The 28,000-nt window shown below is 40.3% G+C and overlaps 1 protein-coding gene across 1 annotated transcript; it reads left to right on the forward strand.

Annotated features, from left to right (window-relative positions):
• The first annotated feature begins 7 nt into the window (after nt 1–7).
• On the forward strand, nt 8–24,833 carry cwc22 (CWC22 spliceosome associated protein homolog). The gene is given in 21 exon segments (XM_057336649.1): nt 8–119; nt 2,651–2,750; nt 5,468–5,670; nt 5,846–5,898; nt 5,989–6,072; nt 6,160–6,420; nt 7,223–7,351; nt 7,437–7,605; nt 7,686–7,739; nt 7,860–7,995; nt 8,078–8,284; nt 10,566–10,628; nt 11,154–11,252; nt 12,544–12,628; nt 16,020–16,080; nt 21,500–21,577; nt 21,948–22,100; nt 22,309–22,436; nt 22,531–22,632; nt 22,902–23,092; nt 23,935–24,833. Coding segments are annotated over 21 exon segments (3,018 nt in total). The 5' UTR covers nt 8–56; the 3' UTR covers nt 24,534–24,833.
• The last annotated feature ends 3,167 nt before the right edge of the window (nt 24,834–28,000 follow it).

Below are 28,000 nucleotides of genomic sequence, written 5' to 3' on the forward strand. Positions count from 1 at the left end.
TTTGTTTTGTTACTCGCGGGTGTCCGTAGCATCACTTCCGGAACACGACGGGAAAGATGGCGACCGAGTCAAACGAGTCCAAAACGGATATTAATATCAGTCCTGCGTCTGAAGACGAGGTACAAACATTATTATTTTAACTGCAGTCATTTGTTTTTGACAGCACGGAGGTCTTAAGCCGGTCACTTGTCTGTTTCGATGGGTTTTAGCGGGATGGGCCCGTACACATGGCGCGACGTAAGCGTTTTTAAAATCAGTTGTGTGAAATACAGACATAAGCACCTCTAGGAAATAATAATAAACGTTTATATGAACTCATTTACAAGCCCACTGGTGTAATTCAGGAGTGGATTATGTCTAACGCCAAAATAAAGTTCCAGAGAGAAGTTATTTGAGAGACCGTGACAGGAACAATAACAACGTCATAGTCGTTTAAAAGCAAACATTAAGTTTCACATGTTCTCTGTATTTTTATAGGAAATGTGTCTTTAGGAATTTTATTAAGTCGGATTACTTGTTGCTTATATTTTATTATTAGTTTATATTATAACGTTAGATCCCTTAATGACATGTGGATTAACTTAATTTACCCGTAAAGACCAGAAGGGACTGTTTTGTTTAAATATGCTTTTTTGTTTCTTAAACTTCTTTAAATGCGCAAACAGTTTCATATTTTACTCGTAACATAATTGCATTGTGTGCGCCAATGTTATTTTTTATAATATTTTGTATACATATCTAATGATTCTATGAAAGCTAAAGAAACATTTTATTGTCAACAAAAACAGCTCCTTTTGGTTGTTGTGCGTTTGATAAAAAACGAAATGTTACTTGCTAAAACTCACTATTAAAATGTAAATATTAGCATCATTTTAGTGCTGTTATAACCCTGGATGATGAGGCTTAATTATCTTCACATGTTCACTACTGAGTGCCCTCAAGAGTGTGTATGACGTCACGTCTGCACTGAAACACGCTTGGACAAAACATTGTTATTTTGTAAACTTGTATGTTGGTACGACTACATGCGGCAATTTATGCAGGGCAGTATGTTAAATGATAAAAAAAGATCCAATGTGAGTAGAAGCATTTTTATATGAACTTTTAACTTTCTAAATACATTTTTAGGGTGTTATTTTTACAAAGCATAGGAAGTTTCTAATCGATTTTTGCAAAATAGAAATCCTTCAGTAGACAAGCCAAGTGTGAAGGTGTGTGTTATGATCCTTCTTTCAGATATTTGCTTCCTAGCACAGGAAGGACACACATATGTCCTTGGTTGTGTGTTGTGTTGTATTTATGTTATCCTACCATAATGCCACACTATCACCTGGATCAGCAAGAATCAGAAGTTTGTTTTTTAGTCTCATGTTAGGTGCTGATATTGCTCTCTGTGTTTTACTCTCTGTGTCTGAATGATTTATTTTTTGAGCACTCAGCAGTACTATAAAACCCTGAAATACCACCCCTACCCTACCTAGAAAATCCATGTTGAAAGGACCTCAGCTTTCCATAAGCTTGCAAAAATGACTCAAGTCACCCGCTGTGTACGTCTTCAGATTTGGCTCGGAGGGGACAGATAATCTGTTGGTCTCAACATCTTGTGATTTGTATGCGGAGGAAGACAATCTCATAGCTATTCTCCAAGTGTCCTCGCCTTCCCATCTTAACCCTCATTGGTTTACAAGCGTGACAGAAACAGCACGGAGAGTCCCGCATTACCATCGCGGCAGAACACGCACGTCTGCTTCCGGCCCGTCCCGCTGAAACAGCAAATTGAATTTTGATTGAAACGGAGGTGCCGGCAGCTGTGAGTGGCATGTCCACTGAAATGGGATTGAGAAAGTGACGCTTTACTGCTGTTGTGAGAAATTCATGCAATTACCGCAGTACTAGATGCAGATTTACTCATGGGTGTTCTGCTTTTGCTGTTTTATTCTCTTTATATATATATATATATATATATACCCAGCACTGGCGTTATGGCACTTCCAAAGATGCATTCACCTGGAGACACGACCACCTGGTAGTTTTTTAGGCAAACTCTGAAGAAAGTCCTACAGTCAGGCTTGCACGAATTGCCATTCGCTAGCAAGCTTTTGAAATTTTTGAATTCGTGAAGGTCGAGTTCGAAAACACCAGATCCCAATATCTGAAGGGAAAAATGACATGCATTACAACATTGCACTGCAAACACTGGCTTACCTATAAAAGTGCTTTTGACACGAGCATGTTACTTGAGTAACAGCTCAGAACGGCTCCTGACTTTCCACAGGACCGACTATGAATGTTTACCTGCGTCAAAATGGTCGTGGAAATTGCGATGAGAAAGGTGAGCCAAGCTGCCATGCTTTTCGATTCTCCTGGGCAGCCGCGTCACCCACAATTATATTCCACGAAAGAGCCTATTCCAATTTTAAAAGGTTGCAATGAAACAAGAGTAAANTATGTATATATACAGTATATATATACACACACAGCAGCCGCTGCTTTTGTTCTTTATTTAGAAATCCATTTCTCAGGCGTTGGCCTTCTTTTCTAGCACACTGACCTCTGACGTCACAGCGCACACACATCCACTGAGACTTACTGTACTGTACTTTTACAGAACTAGAATGTTCTTACTCGGTGTCCTTGCTCTGTTTTCTAGTCTGCCGCCCCGGGAGTAAAGGATCTGCGTCGGAGGACATCCTGCACAAGTTCATCTGAGGATGGAGACAGTGATGGTGATGACCGCAGGAGGACTGCTGGTGAGCGGCTGTGAAGATTTTAAATTGAATCTGTATTGTAAGCCATTGCCACCTTGGAAGAGCTTCAAACAAATGTGGCAAACATATTATTCTTGAGATATGGCTTTTAAAATCTGCATTTACATTATGCCCATGTCATGTTCCCCTGTTTTAAAATTATACTTTAAAGGGGTGCTGCAACGGTGTGTCATGCATTCTGACTTCTTTACAATGGTAAACGTGCTGTCTTCTCATGCTTAACATGGTCAACTTGTCAAAAAACGAGTTGGGCGTATGACGTAGTATTTCTGTGCTCGATACACTCCCCCAGCGATCGTACAGGTTTCGGAAAGTTTTTTTCGAACATATAAAACTGTTTCGTAACAAATTTTCTTAGTCCCTTATTGGACAATTCTCCCGGAAAAGCATGCGGCACGCCCACGCGGCAGCAAGGAGAGCAGGAGCATGCACAGACGTCACTTTCACTTGTGTTTTCACTTCAGATGCCGCACATGAACCGCATGCGGTGAGTGAAACTGATGTCTGTGTTTTGTTGGCAATGGATGCGCACGTGCTTTTGTTCAGCCTACCCTCCCTCCCCCACAGGAATTATTTTTAATTACAAAAATAAATAGTGTTGCGCCATTAGTTAACCTCACACAAGAACAAACACACTTCGTACAAACAAGCAGCTTTTTCTAATGCACCTGCCAAACTATCGCATGCGTGCTACACTAGAGGTGGGCGGAATGGCCAAAAATCTATTTCACGGAATGTGTAATTGTATTTCACGGTAACGATATATTTCACGGGAACAATCTCCCATTATAATTCTATAGTTTATACCTCATTTTTCTTAGATTGATTTTATTATTTATTTATTACGGTTGAATTAATTGCTCACCAGTTAAAATGTAGGCAAGCTATGAAAATGTACTGAAGATATCAGATTAAGTTCTGATAATGAGATTTATTATTTTTTCATATTTATCTTCTGGCTATATCATACAGTGAGGGAAATAATTATTTGATCCCCTGCTGATTTTGTAAGTTTGCCTGCTTACAAAGAAATGAAGGGTCTATCATTTTTATGGTAGGTTTATTTTAACTGATAGAGACAAAATCTAAAAAAAAAAATCTGGGGAAAAAATGTTATATAAAGGTTATAAATTTATAACCTTTATATATATATTTTCCCAGATATTTTTGGTTGATATTCGGTTTCTATCAGTTAAAATAAACCTACCATAAAATTATAGACCCTTCATTTCTTTGTAAGCAGGCAAACTTACAAAATCAGTAGGGGATCAAATAATTATTTCCCTCACTGTATGTATACAGTAGGAAGAAAGACGACAACAGGTATAACAGTGAAGTATGAATATATGCACAAACAATGAGAGTACAGTATATGACTGGTGTTATAAACTGGTGTTCAGCCCTATGCTACACTATCAAATGTATTCTTGGCACCGGCTGATTTTTTCATAGCATGTACAGCCCTGTAAGATGCATGCATTTCCATGTTTGCATGTAATGCGAGGCTGATGTTGAAATTGTTCCTGATGTTCTGCTATATTAGTGCTCATATTTGGCTCAGGAGTCTCTTGAATGGTGTAGAACAATAATGAGTCTATGTATCTCAGGTGTGTGTATCTATGGCATCAGTTCAGCAATGCAGACACACCATTTCTGCCTGTTTATCTGATCTATTGCTCCCTGATCTCTGAAGCTCATCAACAACAGTCTCACTTCAGTAACCTTCACAGCCTGTTTTATCGTCCGGTGAATGCTTTCAATAATCTTTTCTGCTGAGCTGTTGCAAATCAGATATCTGCCTGCGAGTCGTGACACCTGCACGGGGATATTTGTCCACATAGACGAGGCTATTTCTTCTAATTTGCCCTGCAAAACCCAAGGACACAATTCACCTAATAGCATACTGTGTCAAGTGGTCGATCTGTGTATCGTTGTGGTTAAATTTGGCACATTTAGCACAAAATTAAGTACAATTATACACTAGTGTGCTTTCCAGTCCAACATCATATTGACATAAAGTGGAATATTGGTTCTTAATGCCTCTCTCTGAGGTGATGTGGGCAGTTTTTTGATGAAAATTTGAAGGATTTCCGATTTTCTCTGTGTTGAAAGTTTTTTTCTGTGTGATGGGAAGCTGTTTTCTGCAAAACGGGTCCGTCGTACTAAATCCATTTTGTTCACGTCTCACAAGCATGTAATACAAATGACTTGAAAGGAATCGTTCACCCACAACTAATTCATACGACTTCAGGAGGTTTATGAATGTCTTCCGAAGCCAAACAATATGTTACTGAATAAAAGTATAGACGAGAAAACTGCATGCATAATGGCGGCATGCTTGCTCACGATTCGGTATTGGTTCTGAGACCCTCGAGAACGGGCCAAGGTTCTGCTTCTTTATAATTATTTCATGGACTTTTTGTGCTCCCCATCACATATTCAACGCTGTTTTATATGCGTCAGCTGTTGGTGTGAATGTCACTAAAGAATTGACAAGAAGCTTGCATGCCTTTATCCAAAACTAGTATTTGACTCCTCCAGATTTGAGATTCGCTCTTCTGTAAAAAATGTATTCTCCACAGAAGTTAAATAGTTAATGTTCTCTCTCTCTTGTTCCTGTCGTTCATTTATTCATGACTAGTTTTGTTAATAATGTCAGCTTTGTGCAAATCCTGTGTTCTTCATGTTCTGTTTTCCAGAGGGCCAGCATGAGAGTCGTCCTGGATTGGCCCAACGTGAGGGATCTGGTTCCAGAGAGGGGAGTCCACGAGCTGGCAGCCCCCCGGCGAGGGTATCCTCCAGGACCAGGCACAGGCAAGGGTCCAGCAACTCGGACAGTAGTGAAGATGACAGCGATGATGGTGTAATTCACAGGATAAAGAGCAGTGTCACACATATCAGGGTGAGCCGCATAACTCATTTTCATGTGTAGATATTCGTCAATTCAAATCAAATGCAGTCCAGTTCAGCAAACAGCTTGCAGTTGGGGAAATAGTCCGATTTAAAGGTTTATTCTTCTGCGTGTACAAATTTATTTCTGCATCTGTGCAGTGCTAACGTAATTGTGTCTGTTCCAGCATACATCTGATGATGAGAGCAAAAACAGACAAAGAAGCTCCTCACCGGACAAGTAAGTCTTTCATGAGTCTATACGAGCTTCACAAAATTATTCCAGAATTCCGAAGCATCTCTAAAACGGTACAAATGGTCTCCATTGAAGGGATAAAACTCAGAGGTCAAGATCTCGCTCCAGATCTCGCTCAAGATCCCGCTCTCCTCAAGATCGCTATGGAAGAAGTCGTAGGTAAGACGTGTACTTGATGGATTTGATGTGAAATATGGCACCGTACAGTTCTGATATATCTTCGCTCTCGTGTATTTGTTGAATCAGGTCCAGGGAGCGCGAGCGAGACAGAGATCGCTACGGAGGCCGTGATCGTTACGAGCGCCGCTCCAGCAGAGAGAGGGATTGGGAACACAGGAGGAGGGAAAGGTCGACTTCACCAGCCAAAAGTGATAATCCTCCCACAGAGGAGCCTCCGGTGAAGAAGAGGAAGGAGGCTCAGGACCCCATCCTCACCCGCACCGGTGGGGCCTACATCCCACCGGCCAAACTGCGCATGATGCAGGCTCAGATCACTGACAAGAGCAGGTTGGTTTCACAGTTAGAGGAGAACCTCATACTGAGAGGGTGTTGACCCTAAACTAACATTTCTCATAAAGTCACGCTGATAGATTTTGTGCACTTTTTATGCCCTTTTTTACAATTGAAGGACTTTTGTCTTTCCCGAAGAGAAGAAACTTTTTAATGGTCAGGGACCTGGAGTGAAGATGCACAACATGTTTTTACAGATTAGTTCAAATTGGTTACTGCTGGTTAAGTTTTGTGCAAAATGCTTCTCTAAAGCGTGTTATTTTTAGTTTAGTTGAAGTCACTAGACCAACGTAGACCAAAGTGTTAATTTGACAAATTGCATCCGAGGTTACAGTATTAAAAGATGAAGTGATGTAATGACGACCAATCGGCATGTGTCAGCGGTGATCCTTCTTCAACTTTATTGATTTTGAAGCCCCGCTGGACGTCGCGATAAGAATAGATTGTGATTTATATGTGGCGGGAAATGCATTCATATGGATTCAGTAGAGAATCGATTCAATTCCTCACGCAGAGGAAATATAGAGGCGTCCCTCAGGGACGGGAGAGATATCTATAGCATGAGAAGTGCAGTCGTGTCATGCGCTTGAGGCCAGACACTGGATGATAGGAGATAGAGAGACAATACATCAGAGATTACTCTCAAGAGCAACTAAGGGCAGGGAATTAGGTGGGTAAAATAGCAGCTCTCCAGCTCGCCTTCAGCATTTTGCAGCTTTGAACTTTAAAATGGTACATGGGAGGTAAACGGAAGTCTAAATTCAACATCATACACTGCTACTTTGTTTTAAATCTACAGTTTGCAGTATCAAAGAATGAGCTGGGAAGCCCTGAAGAAGTCCATCAATGGTCTGATCAACAAAGTCAATGTTTCCAACATCGGCCACATCATTCAAGAGCTTCTGCAGGAGAACATAGTGAGGGCCAGGTAAAGACACTCAGCAGTAGCGCTGTACTCATCTGTTTTAATGTCTTGTCTCAAAACAATGATGGTCGTGGTTGTGTCTTCTCAGGGGTCTTCTGGCTAGATCTACGCTTCAGGCCCAGGCCGCCTCTCCCATCTTCACCCATGTGTACGCTGCTGTGGTGGCCATCATTAACTCCAAGTTTCCTCAGATTGGGGAACTCATCCTCAAGAGGCTCATTCTCAATTTCCGGAAAGGTTACAGGAGGAACGATAAAGTAAGACTGTGGGACATTGCGTTCTAGTGGTGTTTCTGTTTAAGTCATTTTCTGATTCGTTTTTTCTTTCTTTTTATCAGCAACAATGTCTCACAGCATCCAAGTTTGTGGGTCATCTCATCAACCAGAATGTGGTATGTTCTTCTGTTTAAAGTGTGACTTGCACATTTTTATCAGCATTTTTGGGTGAACACTGTAAAAGAAAAGAGGTGTTTGGCTGATGTGACGTTTTTTGTATTCTCTTTGGCCCAAAGGCTCATGAAGTCCTGTGTCTGGAGATGTTGACCCTGCTGTTGGAAAGACCAACTGATGACAGCGTAGAGGTGGCCATTAGCTTTCTAAAAGATTGTGGTCTTAAACTGACCGAGGTCTCCCCCCGTGGCATCAATGGTATATTAGTAACTATCATTCCTGGAGTTCTGTGATTGATGTTGCAGTAGTACTTTCAGTGACATCTGCTCTTTTTTTATAGCCATCTTTGAGCGTCTGAGGAACATCTTGCAAGAGTCGGAAATCGACAAGCGTGTGCAGTACATGATCGAGGTCATGTTTGCCATCAGGAAGGATGGGTTTAAGGACCACCCCATCATTCCAGATGGGCTCGATCTGGTGGAGGAAGAGGACCAGTTCACACACATGCTCCCTCTGGAAGACGAGTACAACCAAGAAGACATCTTGAGTAAGATCAGCCACACGTATTTATGAAGTTTAATGTACTTGAAATTTTTATGTCCCCAGAACTGATGATATGAGGTCTCTTAGTAAAGCAGCGACATGAGACGTCAGTTAATTTTATCTGTCGTAACCCCAAGTGTAAGAAACTGTGTGAGCTATTTTTGTCAAATAAAACTTGCAGTTTCCGAAATTTATAAATGTATCATTCATAATAGATAGGGATGTAACGATTCGCTGTGAGGCGGTTGAAAATGGAAAATCGATTATAATTTGTAACGATTAAAAGGGATGGTTCACCCAAAAATAAAAATTCAAAATGAGTTGAGACCAATTAGAAATGAACAAAGTGCCTTTTTGTTATTTCTCAAATGCTGCACAATATCTTTTGTCAAATAACAAAACTAAATGGAAAATGTAAAACAAACTCCAAATTAAATAAAAAAGGATTAATTCAAAAGTCTCTTTAATATAAACAAACTAAGACTTTGTGCTTTTCCTACCATGGAATTTTTCCCCCCACATTTTTTAAAGAAATATCAGCATATCCCCCTTTTCCAAGTTTTCAGTTAAAACAGCGTCCCCTGCTGTTCAAAACATTTATCGCGATTTATTTAACATCTCAACCGACTTAAAGGGGGAACCTCCGCCCAAAAATGAAAATTCTGCCATGAATTACTCAACCTCAAGTTGTTTAACATCCCTTTCCCCAGAACACATATTAAGTTAGTTTTGGGAGCTTTCTGACTCCTCCATGGATGGCAACGCATGCGTCGTGTGGCTCTCGGAAATGCAGTCTGGAAACTAACACTCAAATCAGGAAGTTTTTAAATATAATCGTTACTTTAGTTTGTTTGGGCACAAAAAGTATCCTCGTCACATTATTTTAATTAATACTGAACCACCGGAGTAGCGTGGACTATTTTACAAAGTCTTTACACACTTTCAGTGCTTTGATGTTTGGTTGCGTTGCCATCCATGGAGGAGTCCGAAAGCTTCCAAAACTACCTTAATATGTGTTCTGGGGAAAGGGATGTTAAACAACTTGAGGGTGAGTAATTCATGGCAGAATTTTCATTTTAGGGCGGAGGTTCCCTTTAAGTCGGTTGAGATGTTAAATAAATCGCGATAAATGTTTAGAACAGCAGGGGACGCTGTTTTACTGGAACTTGGAAAAAGTGAATATGCTGATATTTCTTTAAAAAATGCACAAAGGAAAAGCACAAAGTCTTAGTTTGCTTATATTAAAGAGCCATATGTATTATTCATATTTAATTTAATTTGGAGTTTGTTTTACATTTGCTATTTTAATTTTGTTATTTGACATAAAATATATTGTTATTTTACAAAGAATTGTGCAGCATTTGAGAAATTATAATAGGGCACTTCATTTCTAATTTGTCTCAACTCATTTAGTAAAAAACAAAGTGAAAAAAAATGAATCGTATCGCATTGTTAGCTGAGTGAATCGTTACATCCCTAATAATGGAGCACAGTGCTGCACGATTAATCGTATTTTAATCTCGATAACGAATTTTGCCTTCCACGGTTAATTTGACATAATTGTTGCAAAATAGATTTGTTAAATAGCAAGCACAAAACATCATCGTGATAAGGTCAGAAATTGTAATGGATGAGTGTTTAGTTAAGTGCAATAAATATGCTGAAGTGAATGAAAAAAGTTTTAAACGGACATAATCATGATTATTAATCACGATTATCATTTTACCCGTTATCGAGCACAAAGTTTGGTAGGTGTTGAAAATGGCTCTTGTTTTCATCGTTCCTGCCGAGGTGCTGAGCGAGCGAGATTGTCTACCTTACACACCTGACCTGCCAGCCCTCGATTTCACATGTTCAGCAGCTAATAACCCTGATACCTGCATAATGGATGACATCTTTTTCTCTAAAGCCACCCAAGAGGAAAGCCATAACTCCATCCTCCCAAAGCGGAGACTGCAATCCCAACTCTGTTTGTGTGTAATCGAGGCTTCAAGTCTGAGTATTCAGCCTCTGTCTATAATGTTTATGTCATTTATGGATAAACATCTTTTTTTAGGCTTTTTTATATGGCTTAGACGTACTAATTGAAAATTCATACAAGTGGGCCTTTAGGCAGCATGAGCAGCCATTAAGCTCATTTATGCATTACGACGAATTTTCCACAGCAAGTTCTTCTTTAGGGGTAATTGCCTCTGAATACATCTCGTTGGCATTGACTTAATTGCTGCAGAAATTGTAATTGCAAACGAACGGTCGGCTTTACATCAACAATGTTCTTTTTGCAGATGTCTTCAAATTGGATCCCAACTTTCTGGAGAACGAAGAGAAGTACAAGACAATTAAACGAGGTGAGTTAATGAATCGTTTGCTGTTCCCAGTTCTCCTCATCGCCATCTAATAAAGATATGCATCTCTGCTAGCGCATTTGTATTTTAATTGTATGCTAATTGTACACGACTGAAGATGGCCATATGGAGCTTAAATTGTGGCCCTTAAATATGACAATTGCAGAAGCTTGTTTTTAGATAGGAGATGATTACACAACTTACGGTTTGACAAGCAAGTCTAATGGAATTATTCAGCACTGGATAAAGTGACTGAATAGAGAGGTGACCTAATGTACCAATGGGAGACCTCGGCAATGAGAAGTGTGTTTATGCGTTGCGGTTGTCACTTTTTCCTAAAGTCAAATTTTAATGAACCATAAGTAGTGTGAAATTTGAATTAATATGGACTTGTGGACCGCCGAGGTTCACCGCTGTAATGAAATTCGCCCGTTTATGAGTCTAAATAAATGTTTTGTAAGTTTCAAAGCCAAATGCATGCAAGTAAATGTGATCAAAAAACTGATTTGTGATCCTTTCGTGCCTCAGAAATCCTCGACGAGGGAAGCAGCGACTCTGGCGATGAGGCTGACGGCAGCGGTGATGAAGATGATGATGAGGAAGATGAAGAGGCGGCGGCTGGTGAAGGTATTTAAGCGTACTAAGACAATTAGAGACAAATGGAAAACATCAATATTCAATGTTATCACATAAATGAGTAATGTGCTGTTATCTTCTACCTGATAGCGTGTGAGTTGCTTTGCGAGTGTGGGTTTATGAGGACAATGATTTGCATTAGTTCTCCTAGATAATCCTGCTCGTGGTCCCCCAGGTCCCCGAGCTGCGAAGAAACGGCATAAAACACAACAAGTATCAGGAGACCACCTGTTCCAGACTGTTCCGCAGCACTTTGTGTTCCAGTTATTGGAGAGATCATGTCATGTGCCTGTTTAGCGTTTTATTATTTTAGGTCCACTCAGGTTTTTTGCGCAAAAAACAGTGGTTTAGTTTTTCTCTGCAGAAGTAGGCAGGTGCTTGATGCTGTTGTTAGTACTTAACAAGCGTCTTGTTATCGTTGCTGTGATGGTTACTCAAGGGGATGATAGAATTTACTTTAAATGCATGGTGTTCAATGTGGATGTTATTAAGGTGGATAAATATGTCTCCGCAAGATCTTCGCTGCTTTTTAAACTGTTCATCTGATATGATTTCTAAATGCAAGCATGCATAAAATTTAGCATTCACATAAATGTTTTGGGCATTATGTGGCTTTTTTCTCTCATCTCTGTGACCTTTAGAGTTTTTTCTACTGTGAATCTCTATTATATTTGTGAAATCATAAGCCTTGGTTATGGGTTAAACTGTTGCTTTCGGGTCCAGTATTCTTAAAACTGCTCTATTTTTGCTCTATATCTATATGATCAGATCTCAAAAGCAGTCTGTGTTGTCAGGGATAATGTTGTAACACATTTTACAAAATTATTGTGAAACCATGAAGCTTAAAAACAAGTAAATTTATATTACAGTATGGTTACATTGATTGTTAGTGGGGTTTATTTTTTAGAACAGAAGATGTTAAATTAGCACCTTGTAGATAAAGCCTCTAACACATTGTCAGACACTGCTATTGGTAGATATCACAATTTCCTAGAACGTCTTGTTGATTGTAATGTGAAAATTCAAGTGACTACGAGTCGCCAGCCGCGTGTCTTTGTGGCAGTTTTGTCCCGTTCCCGCGACCAGACGAGGCTTAGCTGTGTTAATTACTTCTGCTGAGAAACCACCTTCACCAGCGTCCCGTCAAGTGTAAAAATAACTCCACCAAGAACAAGTGCTATTGACCTCTGGAGGAAGACATATCATATGACGAAAAATCCGCCTGCGATTGTGGTCGGCTTGCTCGCCCATTTATTGTATTGTTTTTCTTCTCTTCATTTAGACCAAGAGAAAGTCACCATTTTCGACAAGACAGAGGTGAACCTGGTCGCCTTCCGCCGAACAGTTTACCTCGCCATTCAGTCAAGGTGAGTGTGTGTCATGTGATTCTAGGATGCTGTCGTCTCTGTGCTTTCATCAGCAGAATGGAAAGTGTTCTAAAAGTCGCCAGAAATAGTCCGCAAAGGTTCGTTTTGGCCGGAATTGAAAAACAACCTACATTGAAATCCCATGAGCATGGATGAGAACCCACAAGGCTTTGTGGTTTATTTAAATCTTAAAACAAGCTGCTTTTAAGTTATTTGTTTTGGTTGGAGACCAAAACCCCTGAAGCCCCCCTGGGGTTCCTGTGAGCACAGATTGGATTCTTTCTTATTAGATGTTTTTAATTTAATTTTGACACCAAGGAGTAGCAGGCGTGTGATGCCGTCATGGATCAGAAACCGCTGTTGACGTAAATTAAATATTCTTTGACATGGAAAACATTTTGAAAACACCAAACAACAGTTCAGTCAAACAATGAGTTAAGATTTTGATGTCCTTTATGTTAGGATGTACAGGATATGGTAGTGACATGGAAATGTACTGCATAGTAAGAACGTCCCATCAGGCGAGAGTTGTGTTTACCGTTCTGCCCTCGCAGGCAGCCTCAGAGTGCTTTATTTGCGCTTCTGTTCCACCTCCATTGACCTGAAGCTTTAAAAGGCCTCCTTTGCAAAGAACCGCAGAAAGTGCAAAACCTTTCATCGCCTCGGGGCTCCTGAGCACACGCATGCTGAAGATGCAGCCCAGGCTGTTTCTGTATCGAGAGCCCGGTGTAGAACGGTAGAAACTGAGCTTTGCATGCACGCCAACCTTATTTAACCAGATTCCGTGCCCGGCGAGCGATCATAGCTGCACTGTAACGCGACACGAGGCATGCGATCAGAGTTCATTCAGATTTGCACCAGCTGGGAGTCGACTGGCGACTGGATTCATCTTTTAAAGCAGACTCGGTGAGGGGTAGCTCAGTCTTTCTGTAACTGCCTCCGAGGACGGAAAGAGGACAGAGCAGGCAGTACAAAGGTTCTCGCTTTTTTACTAACTGCCTGGCCTTTAAGGCCAGATGCTGATTTACAGCACAGATGTAACCCTGAGGCGGGGTGTGTGGTCAGGAAAAAGAGATGTGGTAGGAAGTTAAATTAGCCTGGCTATCTGTCTGTTGAAACTAAGTGTCCTGGCACGAGACCCAATAATTCCCATTAAGAGTTTTGTGTTGTTTGTGGTGTTTATGTAGACAGAGGACAGACAATGATGGGAAAGGATAAATGATCTGATAAAGTGACACAAGGCAAATTCAAGCGTGGGCACAAAGACTCTGAGCAGTAATATAGCAGGTTTTTTCAGTCTTACATATTGTTAGTTTTATAAATATTTTTTAAAGCTGCAGTGTATGAAGAATTGCAGAACGTTGTCATTAAAATTGTTTATCCATATTTACAGAAGTGGGAGACGTAAGTTTCAAATGCTGATATACTCTTAAAGGTGTATGTCCAGTGTATGAAATTTAGCAGCATTCTAGTGGTGAGGTTGCGAATTGCCACCAACGGCTCACTCCATCCCACCCTTTTGAAGCACTACGGTGGCTGACACGGAACTAAGATGTTGTTGACACGTTTTCTTCTTTGCCGAAGGACATAACGTATTTGCCAAACACGCTCTGTAGAGCAGTTTGTCCGTTTAGGGCTACTGTAGAAACAACATGGCGAATTACATGCGAATGGACCTGCGGTGTATGTAGATATAAATAGCTCATTCTAAGGTAATAAAAACATAATGCTTCATTATGTAAATTCTTTGTGTATAAGGATTGGGTTGAGTGACATTATATGGAATTGATATTGAGGTCTAAAGCGTGTTTTTTACTTCTGCGTCGGACCTACGCAGGCAACGTGCCAGTTTTTGTTTTTATTTGTGGCTGCATCGACAGGCAGTGGGCCATTAGGCGTCAGAGTCCACAGGCGTGTTGCTTGTGTAACCAAGACAAGAGCCGAAGAAGAAGCGGTTCGTTGTGTACGCTATCTGAGAATCATTTAGCAGTTATAGCGCAGATTATCAGTCACTTTTGCAGTTTGAGTTGTTATCATTCAGAAATGTTTATGAGTAAACCAGATGCTACATTTTTTTACCTCAAGGAAGGGGGTTCGAGCAGACCAATCACAGCGCTTGTGGTCCGCATCGTATTGATGCGCTGTTACATTTTTGGAGAGGTGTGCGTCAGGCTACGGCGTAGGGAACGCGTCTCTGCGTAGAAGTAAAAAACATGCACTGTGTGACCTGTAGTGTCACCTCGGTCTTCTTTTGGTTGGCCCTGCACTTTAAAAATCATACAGACATTCCAGTTGTTGAGCAGTGTATATATATTATTTACAAAAGAAATCAAATCAGATTTGAGGAAAACAAAATCTCAGATTGGCTAGACTTTAACCAGTCGTCCAGACTGTGAGCTGAAGCATTTAGCTGAGTTTGGTATTCGTGCAGGGCAGAACGGAGACGCAGAGGTTGTGTTTGTCAGCAGTTTGTGAAACTAACCAATAGATGCAGAATGCTGGCAGAAATGTGAGAAAGACATGTGAAGCACATGACCTCGGCAATAGTTTACTGTCCTGCCATAATACGTTTTTGTTGTCAGGATGCACAATAGAATGTGTATAGAATTGTACCTTAAGTTTTCTATTTATTGGTTTTGTGTTATTTCATGGCACCTTGTTACTTATTTCAGACTGAAAACTATGCTGAAATACATCGATTGCTATGGCGTTGTCGATTCAGCAAGACTACAAAAATATTTTGTAAATACTATGTTTGAAAGCCATTTTAAATCTTGAAGATCGCGTATCATCTCATATTAATCTTGAGTGCCTACACAGTAGTATTGCATACGTCGTATCTTCGAAGAGTATTTAGATTGATCCAATTCCTAACAGCTGTATGATTATTTGATGGCCTGATCGCTTTCAAACAATGTCCAAACCCAGCGTTACATTCACCATTTGTATTACATCCATCACTAAAATGCAGTGAACAAACAAACACCTAAACTTCACTATCGCAAGAGTAACGAGCTGCAGCGCAGCCTATCTTGACGCAGCGCAGATAATCTTGATGGTAAGCGGGTCTCGCTCGTCGGTTGGCTCATGGGCGGGCTTTTTCTTTCGCCTTGCTGTGCTTTTCCGGGAGAATGGCCAATAAAAGGAATAGGATCCCTTTGATGACACAGGGATCCAGAATTATAAAAAAACTTTCCGAAGTTTTCCGAACTTTTTTATTTTACATGCATTACGCTTCATGTATTATGCGGTGCCGTTTGACATGCATGTGAAATATGAAAATGTATGGAATGGATATCATAGATTCTGAGTGTACTGTGTGCATTATTTCCCTTACATCCATCTTTTAATCATGTAAAACTTAACAATTTCTTGTTTTGTTTTTCCACAGCTTGGACTTCGAAGAATGAGCCCACAAGTTAATAAAAATGGATTTCCCCGAGAGCCAAACGGTACGTAAATAAACACTATCATTGTTTCTGAAGCCCTGCCGGTCTTGTCTTGGTTTCCGTGTCTTTGGGCACAGCTGTTTATCAAAAGCTTTTAACTTCTTCTAAATATTTGTTTTCGGATTCAGAGGTAATTTGTGCTATTGTGGTCACTTGGGAAGCATTTGTCATCTTAATATCGTTGTTTTGCAGTTTCACAGAGGGGAAAAGTGGCTGTTTTGGCTAATGGCAACTGGGTGTTCCATCCTGTTTTAACCGATGAAATGCTTTTCTCCTGAAATGGCCTGCTTGTGATCATCACCCCGCTGTTTCACAAGTCAAGCTGCGAGTTAGTGCCGTGGCAGCTTTTCTCACTTTGATGGTGCATAAAATTCTCTATTTCTCGCCATCTGAACGGTACGTCGCCAAACTGCAAATGCATTTGCTTTGGACTAGGGCTAGGCAGTGACGCAAGTTTTAATCATCATACATTTTTGTATGATTTACATCATATGCTATTTGACCAGCCTTGTTTTTCACCTTTCAATCTTTGAATCAGTCTGTTTGACCGTATTAAAAAAGATTAGATTCCAAGTATGAGATTTCTGCCTATTCCTCAAATGGACTGCGTTGTTGGATCATAAAATCTCAAGTGCTGATAAGCGTGAATGCTGTCCCCAGGGCATTTATGTAACGTCAACAAAATACAGCGTAACAAAGACGAACCAGCCCTAAATAGAAAGACCCTTTCCCGCACCTCTGCTTCTTGTGGTCATTTGAGAAAAGAGTCAGTGAGGTGAATCAGATGAAAGCGTTGTTCTTGCAGGCCGGAGGGAGGTTGTGTTACAGGGTTGCATCTTACAAATGTCTTCATTACATTCCTCTGGTCCTGTGCACACGTGTAGGAGCGGGACGGAAGGGGAAGTGCATCTTCTCGTTCTCTACGAGCATACAAACATACATCGTGTCTTCAAACCAGCGATAAGAGCCATTAATGCATGCAGTGGTATTTTTCATTGCAACATGTAGACCACTATAAAGGCAGCTTCAGGAAAATGGACTACTGTATATAAAGATTTTATCGATCCGATAATGTTCGATGTGTAGGCTGTAAGCAAGAAAATCAAGCCATAAATAGATGAATCAATGATGACCTCATTGCAAGGAAGTGCTCATGTTTGCCAGTTTGACAGCAGTGAGCTGTACTCGGATCTGCCAGATCGTGGCTCATATCCAGACCTACCACAGCCCTCTGCGTCATCTCATACACACACCTGAGACTACACGGGAACAGCGCCTCATCCCCCAAACCACACCAGAACGACTCCGGTTTCCTTAACATCACTGTGTGATAAATAAGTTATTATTGGAACTTGATATCTTAAACTTGTAATCTGGAATTTGGGTTGACCAATTAGAGTGCTTTTTTTATAGGCGTCTACATTGCATTTCTGCATAACGTAACAGATTTGATGTAGGCTTGATTTCATGTCAGCCTCGTTTCTTTTGTGATTGATGGACTATGGGAGGCATGTCATTAAGTTGAAATGAGATTACAGTATGCAGTGTTTTTGTTGCGTCCTTGGAACGTACTGTGTTGACCCTCTCGAGCATTCACACCAGAATAAACTGTCCTTGAGCGGTCTTTAGTGAGGGCTGTTTCTGCCCATTAATCTGGCTGGGTTCCCATATGGAAACCTGGAAGAACTTTAAAACCGTTTTCTAGGATGGGAAGTGTCATGGGAAGTTACATAGTTAAATACACTTTTTCTAGCTATAATATTATTTTGGCTTGATGTTATTCATGTGTACGGTAAATTACACACAGGACCCTGAATTCAAAGCAGTTGCAAATGTTTGTTAGATTGATTTTTATAACTCTTTCTGGTTATTACAAATGACTGGGATTTCATGCAAGTATATTTGTCAGAAAGTGTGGGAGCCTTGTAGACGGAAACTAGACAACTGTCATATCGGCTGTAGTTCCAGGCCAAATGTTTGTGATGTCATTAGCGCTCCCTTGAAGGAAAGTCCCACCAGAGGATGTCATTAGCTTGACTTGGACAAAGTCAAAGATCAGCAAAAAGATCAGAATGTTGCTTAAAATCCTGAACGGCATTTGCGGTGGAGTTTGTTTACATTCTTCAAAAAGGTGGGAAACAGAAAAAAATGAATATAACAACGCTAAAAAGTTTTCGATTTGCATGCCAGAACGTTTGTCAGATAATATATTTCATACGAAGCGAGTAACAATGAGGTTATAGGGAGCAGGAGAATACCGTGTTCAGTGGGTTGTACTGTTGTTTACAAAACATTGAAAAAAAATTTGTATACCTTTCCAAGAATTTTCCATTTTACAAGAAAGAAAGAAAGAAAGAAAGAAAGAAAGAAAGAAGAGAAAATACAAAAGAAAATAACCCCTCACAGCTTTGTTTTCTTAAAAATGACGTCTGCTGTGACTAAGACCCGATGACTCACCGTTACTCAGTTTTTATAGAGTTTCTAGCAATCGTTTAACTCTCTCCTGAGGATTATTTCTTTTCACACATTCTTAAAAGCGAAGGCCAAAGCATTTCGTGTGAAATCCTAAACGGTTTAACTTGCTCTGTTGATATTTATATTACATTGTAAATGGCAACAAACATTACCGCCGGTCACATCCAACAAAAAATGTGACTCTTCTTTTCCAGCCGTTTGGTTCGAGCCGCGCCAGCCCACCAGCGTTTTCCCTTTAAGAAATGAGATGATTGTAAAATCTTTTTTGGGGTCCTGTTGAGAATTAGTGAGTATGATGGTGATGGACGTGTAAAAGCCGCTGTCTGGCAGCAGAGGTGATGGTGCGATTATTGGTCTTGTGAGCAAAAAACACATTATAAATGCAGGATGAATCATGGAACTTCACAGATGGGCTGTTTGTTATTCACATATTCCACCAGCCCCGGCCACATGGAATCCAAACGTATGGATTGAACGCATCAGGCTGAATCACGCTTTGACCGTGTTTATTCTGAGACCGGGCGATGCATTAATCGCAAAAAGAAAGAAAATTTGTTGCCGCTGTTTGTGTCATTGATTCTGAATGTGTAGAAAATGCAGAGAGGGATAGGTGAGGTTTCATATAGGATGACTGCAAAATATTGTACAAATTTAACGGTTAACATGCTGAAGTCTTTTGTTTTGAGTTTTATGCAACATTTGGGATTTTTATATATACCGCCGCGGAAAAAATGAAGAGGCCAAAGAACCGTTTTTCTGAATTTACTATTTGTCGGTATGCTTTTTCATTCTGCGAACAATATTTAATAAAATAAAAATATTGTTTCTATTTGTGTTTAAACGCAGACAATGAAAAAACAGGTCAAAATAACAGAAGAGATGCTGTGTATTTTTCAGACCTCAAATACTGCAAAGTTTACAGTCACTTTTAAGCAACACAACAGTAATATTTGTACACGTATTTAGGAAAACTTCAAAAATGATTTTTCTATGTGATAACCTGTATTTTTATTACAGTGTTAATGTGTCTTGTTGAGTCATGCTGCTTATGTGTCTTTGACATTGCTGTTGGATGACTTTGTCTCTCCTGAGGTTTGATTTTGTTGAAATTCAACAGACACTGGACTGAAATGACCACAATACATCCAGAAATGCTTATCTGAAGAGAAAATTTGAAAATGGTCTTTTTATATTTTTGTGTCGACATTGTCTTCATAATTCTAGTGTTCAGTTGCTGATGTTTTCTGATTGATTTTATCTTATTGCTTTGTAGTTGTTAAGCTGCTTTGTGTCTGACCGAGTTTATTCTGTGTCTGAGTGACTCAGTCGGGTCTGTCTGTTTGCGATCTTCAGCTCTTTATTGCTTCATACTTGAGCAACAATAAGAGTTCGCTTTGTCCAAGTTTTTTGATTGCAGACGCTTTTCTGCTCTCAATATCGAAGTGTTATTGTGTTGTGGATATACTGCAGTAAGTGGTTATTGATTGTCTGGCTGTGATTTTCACTTTCGGCTTGATTTGACGGCATTGCCCGTTTTACTCCGCAGTAAATGAATGGACTGGCGTTGTCAAAGTTTCATTAAAATGATTAAATCTCTTTTAATGTTTCTTCATGTTCGCCTCTAAGCCTCATGTCGTTTTGTCATCTTTTTGCATCAGTGTTTGCGGAGCAGATGGCCAGTCATCTGTGAGAACAGTCTCGCTGTGCACGATTACAGATTTCACAACACGGACGCTCTTTTTCGCTCTCTTCCTATCATAGATCTCTTCAGAAATGGTTTGTGTTGAGGAGGAAATGCATCGATCAGGTTTGTGTCAATCACAGCTTCACCTGAGATCTTGACTTTTGGAGCTCAAATGAGCTGCAGGTGTAGAGAACAAAGCGTTAAATGACATGTTATCTCTCGGTGATGGTTTTTGAGACGGAGGGAATTTATGGTTCATGAATGTGAAAAGTGTGTCACGTCATTGCTATGGAGTGTTTTGAAAGTTTTGTCACCATCTCCCAGCTTTCCCAGCTTCTGTCTTCAGCCGATTGTGTTTCAGCACATTTCTAATTCGGTGCCAGACTGCAGGCCATCCCAGTTGATTTTGTAAATTGATCACGCGCTTGTCTGTCTTTCTCCTCTGTGATGATATGAGGTTATGAAATCAATAGGCTGATGGAGTAATAAAGGGCTGAAGATCCAGTGTCATCCATCACGCTTGAGATCTATATGTATCCATGCAGTTAGAACTGAGACGGGAGTCGGAAATGTTTGGGCTGTTCACTGCGCTGTCCTCTGGAGATCAGGTGAGCCACAGGTGCAAAGGAGGAAGGGCTGAATGGTGTTTTTAAGCATGTTATTCCCTCATGTTAGGGGTTGCGTGCGCGTCTGTGTGATGCTGGGGGATTCCAGCCCTTTGGCCTGACCTGGCATAACCTCAGCAAAATCTTTTTCAACATCCACCGTGATGTGTATCGCTTGCCTGCTGATGGATTGAGGCAATTGTGGATGAAGTCAATGATGTACACTTTTCTGTTTCACAAAGATTTCTGTTCAAACCGGTATGAAATATAGCAATGGATCTGAAGAGAGATGAAGAGGGAGTTGATGCGAGAGGCTTGTGTGACGGGACACCTTTCAGAAAGCTTTACCATTAAAAGTGACACATGTGCCTCGCCGCCTGAAGGCACCTGCTAGAAAAGAGTCAAAAATGATCACATCACGCCCTAATACCATCTCAAGAGCATTTTATGTCCCTCATCCACTTGTTTCAGATATGTGAGGTTTCACCAAAACTGTGTTTTAGATGGAGTGTTGAGCGCATAGTAAGGGGTGCTGAGAGCAGTTTGTAATGTCAAATGTGCTGTGATCATCTTCACATCTTTTCTTTATGTTCAGCGCACCATCCCCTGACGCTCGGATTATAAGATTTCTTATTCCTGTGTGTCTGTTCCTCCACAGAAAGAGCTGTGCAACATGATCCTGGACTGTTGTGCCCAGCAAAGAACATACGAGAAGTTCTTCGGCCTTCTCGCTGGGGTAAGTCCATCTCACAATCTGTTTATTTCATCTACAAATCGGTGTTATTGAAGGATAGAGATTGCATTTTAGTCCTGACTTTGGTTTATTTATCTTTTATTTCGAACTAGTATGTTTAACTTACTAGTCAAAATTATACAACATCTCTAACAGAAATATGAATACATATTATAGCTGTTTTTTAATTTCGAGTTTCCAGCTTATTACGAAGACTTTTCTTAAACTGCTTTCACAAGCCAGTAGTTCCAACGTGATGGGATTGCAGCATTGTTCTCGGTTTAGATTTCGCAATATTTCAAGTGGTAAACATGTCTTCTGCAATGTTAGCATGAGTTTAGCATGAGTTTTCACCAACTGTGTTTTTCTGCAGAGGTTTTGCCTGTTGAAGAAAGATTACATGGAGAGCTTTGAAGCCATCTGTCAGGAGCAGTACGAAACCATCCACCGTCTCGAAACCAACAAACTGCGCAATGTCGCTCGAATGTTCGCTCATCTGCTCTACACGGACTCCATTCCATGGAGTGTGCGTATCTCTCCTCGTTTCCTTCACATCAGCATTTAAACATTAAGCCGTAATGTTTCTTTCAAGCTGTAATTCTGTTTCAGAAAGCACCTCATCAATATGTCCTGACACGTTATTGGTTTACCGATGCTGATGTTTGATAAGTGCATGTATGTGGGGTTAGACTGAGATTGCTTGGCGTTGTGTGTAATGGTTTGTCTTTTCACAGGTCCTTGAATGTGTTAAAATGAGTGAAGACTCGACAACGTCTTCCAGTCGAATCTTTGTGAAGATTTTGTTCCAGGAGCTTTGTGCTTATTTGGGTTTGCCTAAACTGAACGAGAGACTTAAGGACATGTAAGTGCCGAGTGGGATTTCATCTCATGAAATGGCAGTTAAATGTTTATTACCGAACAGTCAAATGGACCGTTTCATTTGTTTTCTTTCTCAGGACGTTGCAGCCTTTCTTTGAGGGTCTGTTCCCACGTGACAATCCGAGGAACACGAGATTCGCCATTAATTTCTTCACATCTATTGGTCTCGGAGGTCTCACGTAAGTTTCTGTAGGCTCTCTGGTTTTAACTTTGTTTCTGTAGCTCAGTTGGTTGAGCAAAGGTCATGAGTTTTATTCCCATGAAACATGCATGCTAATAAAAATGGACACCTTGAATACACTGTAAGTCGCTTTGGATAAAACCGTCCCCCGAATGTATAAACGTAAAGCCTCGCTGAGATGACAGATGTCTTGTAGGTGTGTCACGATGAGCAGTAGACTGATGCTCACGAAACCGTCACTGATGCTTTTCTTCTGTCGTTCCTCAGGGATGAGCTGAGAGAACATCTGAAGAACGCTCCAAAGATGATCATGACCCAGACACAGGACGTGGAGTCATCGGATTCTTCCTCTTCTTCCTCATCGTCTTCAGAATCCTCCTCATCCTCAGACTCTTCTTCTGACAGTGACAGCAGCGATTCGTCCAGTGACTCCTCCTCCAGCAGCAGCAGCTCTTCAGGTATCGGACACTCTCAGATAGATGTAGAAAAGGTGTGATAATGGTCATATTTGACATATTTTTGTAGCCTTTGTTTTCTGTTTTGATTATTGTGAAGGGTTTTCAAACCATTCAAACAAAGTCATAAAATTGGCGAACTTCTCATGAACCTGCTCTCTATAATACATTTAGCTTCTCTCAGATATACTGTGTCCTCTTTTAGGATCTGAAAATATGTCCAGATTTGCTCATAATTGGGTTGTTCTGGATAACCAGATGATGATAAACACTTATAAATACTTCCCCCTCCCGGTGTGTATGCAAATAAACACTTCTGGTTTCGGCGTTGTGATTATAATTAGATTTGAGAACAGACAGATTGTGACAGGAGTCTGTGAGCCCCAGCCATTCAAGTGGAGTCATTTGTTTCACGAGGCTGTTAATGAAGTTACATTTTTAGAAGATATGTGATGTCAGGCCTTTATCATCTCATCAGCGACCGTTTTATAGATGTTCATTGTTGTTTATAGGTTTACAGGATTTCAAGAATGATAGTCACTTGCAGTTCCAGCAAACACGTGCCCTGCGCTCATGCAGGCTCGGCCAAATATTTCATGCATTTTTGCTGGCTGTGGGCTAGTCAGTAGAGTTTGCTCAACATGGCTTTTTTGTTGAAGCAGGTTAGAGTTGGTGCTTTAGGATCAAGACAACAGCGTTATATAACCACTGTATCATACAAAAATGTCCATAAATGTCCACTTGTTTTCAATACAGGTATTGCAAACCTGTATTGAATCATGAGCTGCATGCAATTATTTTATTTTTTTCAAAATGCTTACAAATATTCCTATATTCCTTCACAGACTCTGACTCGAGACGCAAGAAGGTCTCAGGCAAGAAAAAAAAGAAGAACAAGGACAAGAGCTCCAGCAAGGCATCTAACCAGCGTTCCCCTCTGGAGGAGCGACCGAGCAAGAGGCTCGAGAACCAGCGGCAAGACGGAAGCGACGAAGACCGCCGCAGATCCGAAAACCACCAGAGAGATTCCCACCGCAGGGGACGTGCGGGGGAGTCACCTCCTGCTCGACAACGAGGAGACGAGGAGCGTGCAAGAGGACACGAGGAGCGTGCAAGAGGACACAAGGACCAGCAACATCACAGACACGGCCAGGATTGCGAGGACAAGCAGCAGGATTTGCGCAGGAACAAGGATAACAACAGAAGCGGTTCCCCAGCGGGCAGGGACAAAGACAGACGGAGAAGCAGGGAGAAGGAGCCTCTGCGGAGGAGCAGGGAAAGGTCGAAGTCGCAGGAGAGGAGCCGCAATGAGATCGACTCCAGGGACTCCTACAGGAACGGCTTGGAGAGGGCGGACAAAGAGAACAGGCGTTCTCACAGATACAGCGAAACCAGGAGGAAGGTGGAGAAAGGCAGAGATGGATCGCCTAGGAGCCACAGATAGCCGCTTTGAAGAAGATCAAATGAAAATCGTGATAGTCGTGTTGTTGTACCAACGTTGAACCTTGCTTTTGTTCACTGTGACTCTCACCTGTGTGCTTCTGCATAGCCTTTACATTGCCATACAGCTTATTGAGCAAGAACGTTTATAGTAATGTGGACGGTCTCCAAGTTCCCAAAAGGATTTTAGCGGTTAAAGTATCGGGGACGTTTTGTATTTTACGTATCCTTTGCCCAATTGTGTTTTTTGCTGTTGATTCAAAAAAATTGGAGAAACAAGATTAAAGATGACATTTGCCATACATTTGAAAGGTTGACTGTGCTCATTGAAGCTCAGGGATGTGGTTTTGTTCTGTGTACATTGGCCTTAGCATTCAAACATTTTAAGCCACTACTAATGGTTGAATGTCATTGGATATCAATCAAAACAAGTGGATTGCACAAGCACACATGAAGCAAACATTTCTATAAATAGATGGGTATTTTTGGGAAAACTGGGTTTGTCAGATGCAGAGTTATTATAGTTTTATTAACATTTTAAATTAGCTTTTATTTTTAGATCTTTAGTTTTTATGCTAATATTAGTTAGTTTTAGCAATTTTGGTATATGCTGTTGTCATTTTATAATTTATTTTTTTATGTTGCTATATAATATTAATTTCTATTTAAGTTTTAATTTTTTTGTTTATTATAATTTTAGTGCTTTAAACTTATTTCAATTTATTTTTGAGGCAACATTTCAATTTTTCCTTAAAGTTTTTCCCCATCATTTTTAGGTCAATATTTGATTTGATTTCAATGAACAGAGACGTTTTCAAAGTTTTAATTTTAGTAAACTAAAATAACCTTGTGTGGGACTAAAACTAAAAAGGTTTTTGCCCCAGTTTAAAAAAAAGCATTATTTGCATGAAACAACTTTTATTGAGAAAACAGATCCACATCTTTGTTGCTTGTTGTCGCCATTTTGTTACATTTTGTGAAGCGTAAAGGAGTGATATTGCCTGTTGGTGCTGTTTTTTTTCACTTTAATCTTACGTTTCAATAATATTACATATTCAAAATATTCTGTTATTTGTATATCTTTAATCTTGATATATTGCCCACCCCTAATGCAATGACATTGATACAGTTTTCAGTACGGCTAAAGTGAGACAACAAAATAGGTTTTCTGGCTATGTTGTGTTAGTGTTGAAGCTTAATGACGTCACACATTTTTTATCATTACACAGCACATGCGTTTCTGTCACGTGTCATCAGAGATGCACTGAAATTTCATTGCTGTTGTGTGTGAGCCTGTTTTGCTTTTACTGATTTCTGCCGTGCTGCCTGATAGGATTTCACATCTGCGGTGACCTTGTGTGTATTTCCAGGGGTTATACTGAGACTGGACTGTTTATGTCAAGCCCAATATAGAAACAGCCCTTTTCTTCGTAGTAGCTAGCTGTTAATGGGATGCGGGACAAGCCCAGTGGTGGTGTAGAGCAGCCAATCGTATGTGAATTAAAGGTCATCAATTGTGTGTTAGCAGTTTGTTCAAAGGAAGGATTTCAGGTTTGTGTATCTTAGTTCAACAGAAGGGTGAATCTCACAGAAACATTTTCAAGGTCACTTTTCGCCTCAAAATCAATGAAACGCAACGAGAAATTGTAATTTTACATTAAATCTTGTTTAAATCTTTCTCATCATTTTTTACTTGACATATGTTTGACTCAAATTCTCATCATGCATACTAATGTATTATTTTAATGTTTTGCATTTTTTCCAATTATTATTAATGGTGATTCTTATTAGGCTCTTTTTTTAAATGTAGTTATAAATTTATTTCGGCATACAGCAGTATAGCAAATACTACTCTAAAAAATTTTTTCAAAAATTACTGCAATGAAAATTAGTTATTTGCATCATTTTAAAAGGATAGTTCACCCCAAAAATAATGATTCTTTCATCATATACTCTTTTGCGGATCACAAATCGAGACCTTTTGAAGAACGTTTGTAACCAAACAGCATTGGCCCCAATTGACTTCCGTTGTATGGACACAAAACCACTGAGACATTTCTCAAAATATCTTCATGTGTGTTTCACTAAAGAACGAGTCATATACAAGTTGAGACATGAGGATGCCAAAATGATGACAGAATTGTATTTTTGGGTGAACTATGCCTTTAATGTGAATAATGGATAAGATGGCGGCTCAAAAAATTGTCACAATTTAAAACGATCCTAAATAGTCAATGTATTCAAGATTTTTGTGAATTGAAATGCAATTTCCCGTTTCTGTCTTTTAATTATAGGGTGAAATGTGACCCATTCTGGTTTTTGACAGCTATCATGGGATTCACCCAGTCAAACCCCTTCAAAGAGCAGAACAATCGGCATGAATACTCAAGTGGGTCAATGGTATTAATAACTAATGACCTCCTTCTTTCTGGTGCTTAACTGTCTTGTTTATCATCTTTGTCTGCTTAAGACAGACTGTTGACAGCATCAGAGCAAAAAGAGCTTGATTGTGTCTGGAAGGCAGCTGTGGCATAGGGCGCTCTGAAGGGAGACATTTGCCCGTTTTATTATCATTGAAGCAAGAGATAGACCTGTTATTTCGAACTCCTTTGACACCACGCTGTCAGAGTCACTTCTGGAAGAGCTTCTTCTCTGCTGCTCGCACCACAAACAGCATGTCTGCAGGAATTTTGCACTTCAGTCTCAAGAGTCGGTTTTGGACGCATGCCCCTTCCATTCACAGCCAACTGCCAATTTGCTTGTCTGACTGGAGAATTACAATTTACTCCCCATATGTGGTCTTGGGCTTTCAGGATATTTCAGGTTTCTTTTGTGGCTAGACTCTTAAATTCATAAATACAATATTCTAGTTATTCACAGTTTCTGGGCTAAAATAGAAAGTGAGATTTTTGGGAGACGTGGGAATAGCAGCTTTCATCAGACTCCAAACACCTGACTCACTGCTGGGCCGCATGGGACAGACTTGACATCAACATTTGATGCGTTGACATCGACTGCATCTATCTCCATTAATGTCTGCGCACGCATGTTTTTTTTACATGACCGCTTAGGGAATTGATTTACATCCATTCTCATCTGCATCCCATCTCCCTGTGCGTTACTGTAGGATGCAGCAAGTATATTTTGTGGTCGCGCTGATGGATGTCGGTGTGAGAATGGGCAGTTAAGCAAGCGCCTGGAAAGAAAATATTGAATGGAAGCTCTGCCCAACGTCACCACAGGAATTGAATGATAGGGTGGAGTTCTGCGTGGGTGGTTTCTCGAACCCTGTTTTTATATTTGAAAATAGACCTTTTGTAGATTACCGTTAGTGTAGCGTGCAATTAGGGGTCCATGCCTTCTTGCAAGATGTCTCCCATGAAATCAAAGTTGGTGTTTTTTGGATTTTAGTGTAATGTTTGCCACAAAGATATCTATAAATGTGAGCTCCAAAACAATGACAAATTTTGC

Source organism: Triplophysa rosa, linkage group LG6 (assembly GCF_024868665.1).
Source record: "Triplophysa rosa linkage group LG6, Trosa_1v2, whole genome shotgun sequence".
NCBI classification, from domain to species: Eukaryota; Metazoa; Chordata; class Actinopteri; order Cypriniformes; family Nemacheilidae; genus Triplophysa; species Triplophysa rosa.